The 11,694-nt window shown below is 31.4% G+C and overlaps 2 protein-coding genes across 2 annotated transcripts; both read left to right on the plus strand.

The window, feature by feature from the left end:
- The first annotated feature begins 981 nt into the window (after nt 1-981).
- Nucleotides 982-4,212, plus strand: LOC131604578 (protein WALLS ARE THIN 1-like). Its single transcript, XM_058877012.1, has 9 exons — nt 982-1,075; nt 1,254-1,344; nt 1,397-1,805; nt 1,886-2,011; nt 2,089-2,258; nt 2,611-2,691; nt 2,859-3,291; nt 3,382-3,557; nt 3,871-4,212. Exons 1-6 carry the CDS (start codon nt 982-984, stop codon nt 2,618-2,620), a joined length of 900 nt encoding a protein of 299 aa, XP_058732995.1. The 3' UTR covers nt 2,621-2,691; nt 2,859-3,291; nt 3,382-3,557; nt 3,871-4,212.
- On the plus strand, nt 3,145-3,979 carry LOC131604579 (lanC-like protein GCL1). Its single transcript, XM_058877013.1, has 3 exons — nt 3,145-3,291; nt 3,382-3,557; nt 3,871-3,979. The coding sequence occupies exons 1-3, from the start codon at nt 3,145-3,147 to the stop codon at nt 3,977-3,979; spliced, it is 432 nt and encodes a 143-aa protein (XP_058732996.1).
- Nucleotides 4,213-11,694: the final 7,482 nt, after the last annotated feature.

Raw genomic sequence — 11,694 nt, forward strand, 5'->3', positions numbered from 1 at the left:
GACATCGGATTGAGTTTTATATCAAAGCTATTTACTTAAGGCTGCAACATGTTTCCATTGCATGTCAGGTGCTGGAGGTTCAAATGAAGCAAAATTTAGTCACATTATGGAAAACTCCAGTTCTGAGCAAAATTTATTCTCACTACTAGAAATACACGTATTACCTGCGGAATTTCCTGCGGAAAATTTTCCGCAGGTTTACCTGCGGATTTTCCTGGGACTTTCTTAAATAAAATAAATTTTACTGCGGATCCTGAATTGGCAGAAAATTCCGCAGGAATACCTGCGGATTTTGCTGCGACTTATATATTTCAAACATAAAATGAAACTATAATGCAAAATTCGCAGGTAAATCCGCAGGTAATTTTCCAGCGAATTTTGCTGCGGATATCAATTCTATTACAAAATCCGCAGGTAATTCCGCAGGAAACTTTCCTGCGGATTTTGCTGCAAATTTAACTATTTTCTTAAAATAAGTAATTTTTGTCTAATTTTTTTTTTAAAATTAATCATTATATTTAATTGTTAATTATTTGATATTATAATATTAATTAATGATTTAATGTGAATTGTGTTATTTTTAAATTTTCATCTTAATTTTTTAATGAAATAAAAGGTATAAAATATTTGAAAAATAAAATTAATAAAAGGTATTAAAAATTTTGAGAATGGGTATCAAAGATTTTTTTATAATAATCAATTTTTTAAAAAAATACATAAGTAACTCACATTTCAAAAATATTACCTTAATAATCATGTTTGGCCATATCTCCCCGAAAATATGAGTTATCCAAGCTGAACCATATTCAAGTTTAAACGATTAAACAAAGGCCTAAGCACTTCAACTCAACCATAACAAAACCAAACAAACGTTTGGAGTTCGCTCAAAACAAAAACCTTCATAACAGAGAAATTGCGGAATCGCTCTATCATCGGCCACGTTTGGAGTTGACCAAGCCATCACCCGTTACAGTTTACACCATGATTAATCTTCTTCGCAACGATCTACTCTCACAATCGCAACCACCGATCGAATCTCTGAACCCTAGCTTGTACTTTTCCTCTTTCAACTCAGGTAAATTCATCTGATCTTCTTAATTTCTGTTTGACGATTTTGATTTCTACTGAATCAAGGTGTTTGTTTTGAGCCACAATGAGTTAGATTGATTATAAACTTAGCTTAGTTTTGTAATCAAGGTGTTTGTTGAAATGCCATAATGAGTTTACTTATGTTATATTGATTATAAACTTAGGTGATTTTTGTAATCAAGGTGTTTGTTCAAATGCCACAATGAGTTTACGTATAGCAACCTTTGGTTATAGTATTCAACTTTCTCACCTTTTGTATTCTTGTTTTTTTATCTGTTTCCCTCTTTGCAAAAAACACTAAGTGCAGATATGAGAGCTTGCGCTTAAATAGGCTTAATGGTATAGCTAAGGTTCTTGGAGTACTTGCTTCTGCTGGAGGAGCTTCAATCATTACCCTATACAAAGGACCAACAATTTATGCTCCAGAATCACCTTTAGCAGTACATCAGGGACAATTCTTGTCTCTATTTGAGGACTTCAATGGGAAAAACATGAACTTGGGTGGCATTTTTCTCTTTGGTCACTGTTTGAGTTGGTCTGGTTGGATTTTGATGCATGCATTTGTTCTGAAAAAAATTCCAGCACAACTCACTGTTTCTGCTTTTACTTGCTTATTTGGTATTGTGCAGTTTGGGACGATTGCAACATTTCTTGAGAAGGATCCCAAAGCTTGGCAGCTCAATTCCTTTGAAGAGGCCTATTGTATTTTGTACTCGGTTCGTAAATCAAACTTGATTGTTCAATCTGATATTTCACTACAGTATCTGAATTCGGCTCGTCGTTTTTTCTGTATCAGGGAGTGGTGATTTCAGGAGTGGCAGCAGCAATACAAATATGGACTATTAGCAAAGGAGGGCCAGTGCTTGCTTCAATTTATCTTCCCTTACAGACATTGCTGGTAGCTTTTTCTAATATTTTTCAAGTAAGTCAATTACTCTAGTTAATGGAAAGCAAACAATTTTAGTCTCGGCATTTGAGATTGATTAATGTGTCACATAGTTACTGCAGGGACATGTTAACCATTTGCTTAAACTTGATGGTGCAAAGGATAGGTTGCAACTCTTCAAGGCTGATTTAGTAGAAGAATGTTCTTTTGACTCTATTATTCACGACTGTCACGGGTCTTTCATATTGTTTCACTGGCTCGTTTTGTTGTTGACAACCCTCATGTAAGAGCAACAAGTTTCTTGAGATAAAGAAATACATCTCTACATTAAACACGAGAAAAAAATAAAGCTCACTATTTAAGTTTTCTCTAACAGGATGTTTTTCGTTAGAGAGAATTAGGTACTTAAAGTAATATGTTGATTAGATATTTGTCTGGATAGGGCATTCAATTTTATGTGCCTCTATAAGAGTCTAGATATTTGTATCTGATCTTTTGATAGTTGCCAATTTATTAAAGGTGTGTAAGTTAGACAAAAATAAAAATGACTCGAGAGAAACTAGTAGGTTAGTAATAAAAATGATGTCGCGCTATCTCTATCTGAAATCGGTTGTTCTGATCGGTGCACCTTACAGCTTTTGTTGAAGTTATTGGTATTGTTAGCAGTGACAAGTCCATCCAAGCTGAGTTATGGACCAACTTTGGCGATGAAATTGGTATTGTTTTGTTATTCCCTTTCATAATTGGTTGTTGTATTGATTTTGACACATGTCTATTAAAATTAATGGAATCATTTTTTATTCACTATTATCCTTGTAAGTGAAGTTTCAATTTTCTAAGCATGTAAAGCTGTGGTTTCAGATTTTCATTTACATGTTGGCAGATATGTTCAGCTACCATAAGCTCTGTCAGCTTGCAAATGGAGAATTCAAACACTTGTTCCTGTGACTTGAGTTACAACAACCTTATCTCACTATCAGATGCGAATGGAGGATTTAAACAAAGGTTTTTGTTTTAGTGGTAACCACAGCTCAACACGTTGCTTCTTCTCACACAGTCCTATAAAGTTCTAAATCAAGTAACCGAATATATTCACTTGGATTGGCTCAGTCCCTTATCGATCATTGTCTTTCTTCTTCTGCTTCCAGTTATTTCTCACCAGAGAGACAATGACATCTTCAGTAATTGAAAATGGACACGATGAGGCTAAACACGAACCGTCCGATTTGATCGCTGAGAAAATGAATCATGCGGTTGTGAATCTTTTGCTTCCGAATGAAACGTTCTTGAAAGCTGCGATTTCTCTGAAAGACGAGGTATGTGTTGATAGATTGTACTAGTAGTTCATAATGGAATTGATTTTGAAGAGTGTTGGTTAACTTGTGGTGGAATTGTTGTGGATGCAGGTGGTGGAGGTAAATTGGAATCGGCGGGAAGTGGTTGATCCGACGGTGTATACCGGTTTGCTTGGTACGGCTTTTACTTGCTTGAGGTCGTTTGAGGTTACTGGTTGCCGTGAGGATTTGTTGTTATGCTCGGAGATTATTGACATGTGTGTCACTGTCGCACGTGCCTCCCTCAGGTACTTTTTTAGTTGTAGTTTCATTATCACTTTAATGCGTGTGTTAATTGTGTGTGAATTGATTAATTATATTTTAATAATTCATTACAAAATTGATTGTTCATACTTGCATACACAGCTTTTTGCTTAAACTATGAATTTCTTTAATAAAATAAATTTCTATTTCTTATCATTTTCCATTTTATCATTAATTAATCTTTATAAATTGTAATAGTGTGAATGAAGTAGACACTGATTCAGTGACTATTATTGTCTTTTACTCTTAAACCTGCAATCTTAAGAAAAGATATTAAAATTGGTGTGATTGTTGCAGACACGTGACATTTTTGTGTGGTAGAGGAGGAGTATGTGCCCTTGGAGCTGTCGTTGCTAATTACATGGAGGAAGATCATATGGCTTTTGTGTTAGACTACTTGTTTTAGTGGTAACCATAAGCTCTGTCAGCTTGCAAATGGAGAATTCAAACACTTGTTCCTGTGACTTGAGCTTTTTTACTTCTGTTTTCTTTAGAAATTTTGAGCTTTTTTTTTACCACAAAAATAATGAAGTAGCAAGAAATACTACTTGTTATTAACTTTGTAGTAGAATTTATAGTAACTTATTGTTCAATAAATTTGTCTTATTAAAATTCAAAACATTTAAATTTATAATTTTATTTTTATATTATGGTTATTTTAATATATAATTTACAATGTTTTAAAAATTTATTAAATTTTTTTTAATTTGAGATAGAAATTACCTGCGGATTTACCTGTGGATTGTTTCCTGCGGATTTACCTGCGGAACTTCCTGCCGAAAATATTACCCAGCTGGGGACATAAAACCGCAGGAAAATCCGCAGGAAACAAGTTTCCTGCGGAAAATTAGTTAAAATTCGCAGGTAAATCCGCAGGAAAAAATAGTATTTCTAATAGTGTCTTTTTGTGGAATTTGACATAAAAACTCTTAACAACATGAAAATTGAGAATAAAAGTTTAACGAGACTATTACTATTTTGGATTGTCAAATTCAAAAATCTTTTAAACTAAAGAATGAATATCCAAATTAGATACTTAGAGTGAGGGAAATAAGAATGTATATTAACTTTTAGAGCTCAATTTAGGTAAAAAAAGGATAAATGTAAGTTCTTATTCAATTATTTAATTTTTATGTATTAAATATTATATATATATATATATATATATATATATATATATATATATATATATATATATATATATATATATATATATATATATATATATATATATATATATATATATATATATATATATATATATATATATATATATATTAGGTAAGAAAGATATATTGATAGAACAAAATTTCTCAAAACGAGATAACAAAGAAACTTCCGGAACCGCAGGGGAAATTACCCATCAATTGAAACCTAACTTTAGTAAAACAATGGGTTTTTATCAAATTCATAAAAGTTACAATTGACCTGAGAAATATTCTCATGAAAGCCCACCTCCAAAACAATGCTTTAACACCCCAAACAACGTCTTGAGTATTCCACGCAAAACTCTTAAAATTAATTATGTTCTTAAACAACCACAAACTCCATAAAATTTCACTCGAAAAGATGAAAAGATGATCTAACAAAAAGAATTCTAACAAAAAAATTTCACTCCAAATCCAAACTCGAATTACTTACAAGGATTTATTTTTAAGCAAATTTCATTAATTATTTAAGCTCCTTTACTTAATTATATAGATTTATTTGATTAGGGGAAGAAGAATAAATGTGTAAACAAAACATTATAAAAAAAAAGTCTAAAATTGAAAGTAAAAACTAAACAAAAGTATAAATCACTATAAATAATAAATATAATTAATTCATAATAGATATCTATAACAATGCCAAAACATGAATTAAAGCAACTCATCAAAGTGATAAGAGTTTTCCTAATACACTAATATCAAAATGAACTTCATGATTAAAAAGAGGGAAAATACATCAAAACAAAGAGAAAAATAAATATTATCAGGGATCATAAAACTTGTTGTGACATGCACAAAAATGGGTGTTTAAGGAGTACATTAATTTCACTTTGTTCTACATATTGGTGGACGTGGTCCAGGTCCAACAAGAAGCTTTCTTGTGGGAAACATAGGAACTTCTTGTTTTCCTTGGAATACCATCCCTTGTTTAATTTCCTTCCTAATATTCTGACAAAAAAAAAAAAAACAAACACAAAACATTAATAAAAACTAAACAATTAGTTCATAATATTTGTTATTGAGATAGAAAATGTTAACAATTAGTTGTGATTTTGTTTACTCTAGAATTTGGTAAACAAGCGCTAGTCTTCCAAAACAAATATCTTTTGGTTACTTACATGATCGACTAGATTGATCCTAGGATATGTGTCTGTTTGATGATATACGTCTTTCTAATGTTCATTTTCTCAATTGTTATGGTTAAGTTGTAAGTAATGGTGATGTTGAATGAATTTGATACAGGAAAGTAAAGGGATTTCGACTAAAAAGTAAAAGGAACTAAAAGAACTTTGGTAAAGGTAAATTGAAGCCAACACTTGAAATTAAAGAGTCAATGTATATTCCCATCCTTTGGACATAAATCATAACCAAGCAAGTACAATACCACATATAAGATCGAGATGAACTTGATATCTTCATGTATAACTTGCACAAAGCCTTTGAAATACACCATGAGAACTAGAGGCAAAAATTGGGCAGAGTAACAATTGTGTTCAGATGAATTCCTTATCACAATGCCTTGGAATTAACCATCAAGGAATTTTAAAGAATCACCTGCATACACAAGGAGAAATAACCCAATGCCTTGGACTCCAAGGACTTCGAGACAAACAAACACAATACAATCAAAGTATCAAGAACTCAGATGAAACTCCACAGTGATAGGGTCAAGATCCTAATTATAAGTCCATAGGTCCATCCTCCAAGCTAAAGGTAAGGTAGCCAAAGTTCAATTCCACATTAAGTCTTTTATAGTTCAAGTTAATTGTTTGTGTTTTAAGCACAAAATAAAAGTATGGCCCAAGTGGACAAAAGGAAAAGTGCATAAACATAAACATGATAAAGAATGATATATGTTAATATAAAGCATAAAAATAAAGAAGACATTAAAAGAAGCATAAAAATAAAAGTTAGAAGTTAATTGTTAGAAATTAGTAGTTAGTAGTTAGCTTAAATAATGAATAATGGATGACCAATGAACTTAGGTTAAAGATTATGAAAAGTTATCAGAAGATTGATAGAATCAAAGCCTCTACACAACAAGCTTTCAAAGTTTTTGAACTAATTTTCAAATAGTCAACCATACTTGGGCCTGTAAACATAAGTTTAGGCCATGGATGATCATTCTTCGATACGGGAAAAAGAAAAAGAAAGGGGAAGAAGTGAATTAGAACCATAATGTCCAGATGAATTTCTTTTAATATTTATGGGATTTCATCTTGATGATTCATCATACGATTGATATAATCAAAGCCTCTATACAATGAATTCAAACAAGACTTACACCCACTAATCAAAGAAAAAGAAGAGATGGAAGATAACTCAAACTATCATTAATATCAATCATCTAATATTATGGATTCGATTCTTTCAAACCTATCAACATCCTAGATCCAATGATATTAATAAAGTCAAGTCAAAGTATCATAAAATATTCACAATATCATAACCAAATTATAAGGAAACAAAACTATAATTTAAAACAAATAAAAGGATTTTAAAATGGTCTAAAATAAGAAATTATTGATGAAATACTCAAGTGGTATCCAAACACCAAATAAATTTCTCATAAGACCATAATAAAGTCAGAAAAACTATATATGATTATTAGAAAAAGGTTTCATAATTTTTCGAAACTCAAAATTATTTTAAAATGATTAATTAATTGGAATTTTGTGATGCAATACATAAATGGTATCATAACATCAAACAAAAATCTCAAAAATTAACCATAGGTCAAACATAAGTCAAACAGTGTTGACACATTTTTTATAATTTTTGAAAGTCAGAAAACAATTTAAACCCAATTAAAATCAAACAAACAAAGTAAAAATCAAGAAAAATATCAAAACTCAAAATAAAAATTCCACAAAAATAGTCATTAAATCAGAAAATAATCAAAGAATTTTTTAGAATTTTTTGGGAAGTTTTTAATGTGATTTGGTATTTTAAATGAATTAAAGAAACAAAAGGTCTCAGCCATATCCTCGCGAAGAATTTATTTGAGCTACAGCTACTCAATTTGGGAAAATACCATAGAAATCAAAAAAAGTAAAATCATCATGAAATGCTTAAAACTCAACCAAATTCGAAAACAGAATAATCTATAGCTTCAGGGAGATGAGGAGAACAAGATAGACACAAGTTTGATACAAAAGGATCACTAATTGCTACCTATTGAAACTCAGACTTGAAGCTCTGAAAATGAAGTTTGGTAGCTTGATTCAGGGTACAATTTGCTTTGGTTTTGATTAATTTAGCTTCATGGAAGATCAACAAAGGTTTATGAATACAAAATTTGGAGCTGGAAGCTTTGGAAAGGTGAAAACTATTTCTAAAATTTGTGGCTCAAAAGTGTGTTTGGCAGGGGTGATTCGACTCTCAAAAGCTTGGAAAATGAATGAGGGGAGGCTCCTATTTATATATAGTATGAAATGGAGTGTTGAGGTGTGGTGAATGATAAGAACTTGATTGAAATCATGTGCACCCTTCACACGGATGAAGTGTGACTTGAAATCCTCCAACATTCACCAATTCCATGCGTTTTGATTGCTAATCATCTTCTGGAAGCTTTTTAGAGTTGATAAGGAAAGAAAAACACATGTTTAAGTGACTTGTAATCGGATTAAAATAATTTCAAATTCAGATCATGCAGGATTCTTACGCTTCAAGTAACCAACTTCAATGTGCCAAGGTTTATGATCTCATTCCTTTTGCATTTGGAAGCTCGTGCTATAAGGTTTACAATGTGCCAGGAAAGGTTTTATTTGGACATTTGAGCACAAAATTACAAGTCATCAAAGTTGGTAGAAAAAGCTGCTTTTATACTTAGAAAAAATTCTAAGTTTTTGTCCTCCTTGAGTAAACAACTTTGGATTAGGGCTTCTCGAAATTGGCTTGTGCGTTTTCCATTTTTCTTTGAGCCAAATGATCTTATCTTTATGATGAACATGATGCAAAAATAATCAACTTCATTGGTTCCATGAATCAAGAGATATGGTCTTGGCAACTTAGACAAAAACAAGGCATTTTCCCGAAGTCATTTCATCAAACACCTTGGTGCATATGCCAAAAGTGCATCTTGTTAGAACATAGTTTGGTTCTAATCATATCTTAGTGTTTTGATGATAACAATTAAATAAATTTTGTATAAGTAAATGTGGTACTGTAATTGTATGTTTCCTATTTCTGAAGAAATTCTAACTCAAGTACAATCAAAACTTGGACCTTATGTAAAGCTCACGCTGAAGTTCAAATATATGAAGTAACTTCTGAATGCCCCAACCGCTGTAGACAAATTCTGATAAGAGTCAAATTCTCAAAATCAAGACAGAAGTTTGTGAAGAAAAAGAAAAATAAAATTAAAATACAAAGTTCTGATACAAGATAAAATATCGTTGGAGACATAATGATTAAAAGACGGCTGAAGCAGTTTTAAGGAACAAATTTCAAGAAGCATGGAAAGCTCAAATTAACCAACACGACATGCATCATTTATTGCAAATCAGCTTACAAGGAAGCAACGTGTAGATTTCCTAAGGCTATAAATAAAATATCAATTTGAAAAATAAAACAACGGTTTTTATAAGAATCAATGAAAAAGAGCCACTCACAAAAAAAATCTTATGGTGAAAGAAAATACTTTGTTCTTATCATTCTATTGAGATTCATATTCATTGTACTTAAACTTAGTGAAAAATCATAGTTGTGATAAAGGTTTTTAAGAAGCAATCTGAAACACTATTGTTAGAATTTCTTACATGTAATTGTTCCTTGAGAGACCAATTCGGTCAGATTTCTCAAGAGGGCTAGGACTAGTTTGTCTTAGAGGTGTTAGTCACTTGTAGTTGGCTTATGCATTATATTGTTAGTCACACCAGTTGGTTGTGAAGTTGTAATCAGTTTGGTTATAGTGGATTAAGTCCTCGTTGAGAAAAACCCTTATTCAACCCCCCTTCTAAGTGTTTTCATACCTTTCACATCTTAGAGCTTGAATTAGTCAAAAGTCCTAACATGAAAGTTGTAGATAATGGAAAAATAAGTTTTGGTAAAATTTATGCAAGAGAAAGTTAATTTTGTACCAATTGGCCTTGAGGTCAGTTTTGCACACCAAATATGCCTTGAAACCCTAGGCACACCAACATGGCCTATAAAGTTTTCTCTTCAAACATGATCTTCCACTTATATTTTGCTCTTTAACTTCAAATATGGATCAAAGTAGACTCACTAAAAATCACTATTCAAAAATAATGGGCTCAAGATGATGAAAATTGGCCAAGTTATGATCATTTGAAGTTAGTACACAATTCCTTAACTTTCAAAGGAGACTTGTAATGTCTTCTATCTTTTGATGACTTTCTTTACAAAGTTTCTTCTTGACTTGTGATGAGAAGTTGTGGATGATGTCAAGGAAAGTATTTTGAAAAAGGAAGCACTCAAAAAGTTGAATATTGAGGAAGTTATACCCTTCTAATCATAGAATCAAGAACTTGTCCAATTAGGTCTATCTTCTTGAATCAACTTTGAACTTTTCTTGCATAATAAAGCATGAGGGGGTACATATGACCATGAAATGATATTCTCTTGAAGCACACTTGATTGTAAGGTTCATAGAAGATTGAGGATCATAGCTTGATTGTGTCAACATTTGAGCTAAATTGTTTATGTTTCAATCTGCTTTTTAGAAGCAATATCTTGCAAACATTCCATTTGTAAATCTGCTGAGATTTGTATTCCTCAAGTGACTAGGTTGTTAGTCTGTATACTTGAGAGGGCTAATGTGTATTTCTAGACTCTTAGAGGTTGTTTGTAATCTTTCAAGATTAGTGGATTAAGTCATTTTCTAAGACGAAATCACCTTGAATGGTTGGCATAATTAATCTCTTCTAGGTTGAACCTGGATGACTGAAAGTGTTCTTTTTCTTCTCGCTTTTTAACTATCTCTCTAAACATTTAAAACCTTTTTTGATAAAGAATTAAAGTTTAGCAAACCTAATTAAAACCCCCTTCTTGCGTTGTTAAATTATTTTGGTAATTTTAATTCACTGTTGTTAAAATTAATTGGTACAGTATAATCACATAAATAATATTTTAATATTTAATGAATTAAAATGACGTGGAATAAATTTTACATGCAAGCTCAAAACAAATGTGTCATGTCATTAAAAATAGACACCAAATAAAAAGGGGGACCAAAATTCACTTGAAAACTTTAAAAAGGGACTAAAATTGTTGTTTTTAAAGTGGGGGACCAAAATCAAAAAAGTGATAAATAGGAAAACCAAAGTTGCAATTAAGTCTTTTTATTTTTATTTTTCAAAAGTTCACATTTTCCTATTTTAACAAGTACAACATTTACTTATATGCAAAAAATTGTCACTAACACATTTATTAATTTAAAAAATGTTATTTTTTAAATTTGTAAATATTATATACGAATATAAGTATAAAGTAAACAATTGAAATGTTATAGCCAAGTGGTCAGTGTTGTACCCCAATTTTTGACCACTGAGATCCCTCCATAGCTAATACATTAGGATCATCATAATCATCATGCATTTATCATTTGTTAACCCAAAATACAAAAAAATTATTGTTTGTTGCTTGTGTCCTAAGACAGGAGACTGATCAAGAGGAAGCTGAGCAAATTAGGGTTTGAGACCCACAGAGAAATTCAACATTATTCTATGATTCAAAGGATTCCCTAATCAATATCATAGTCCAGGGATGGTTCAATGCAAGAACAATCACCTTCAATTTCACCAGAGGCTCCAATTAGGGTTTTCGACCTAATTCCACTAGAGGGTTGACTTTTAATCAAGACATGGTTCCAAGACTCAAACTATGATTCAAGGGCATCCAAATCAACATTATAGTCCATTAATATCATTCATTTGAAGAGGAGAGCTTGATT

This window comes from Vicia villosa, linkage group LG5 (assembly GCF_029867415.1).
Source record: "Vicia villosa cultivar HV-30 ecotype Madison, WI linkage group LG5, Vvil1.0, whole genome shotgun sequence".
NCBI classification, from domain to species: Eukaryota; Viridiplantae; Streptophyta; class Magnoliopsida; order Fabales; family Fabaceae; genus Vicia; species Vicia villosa.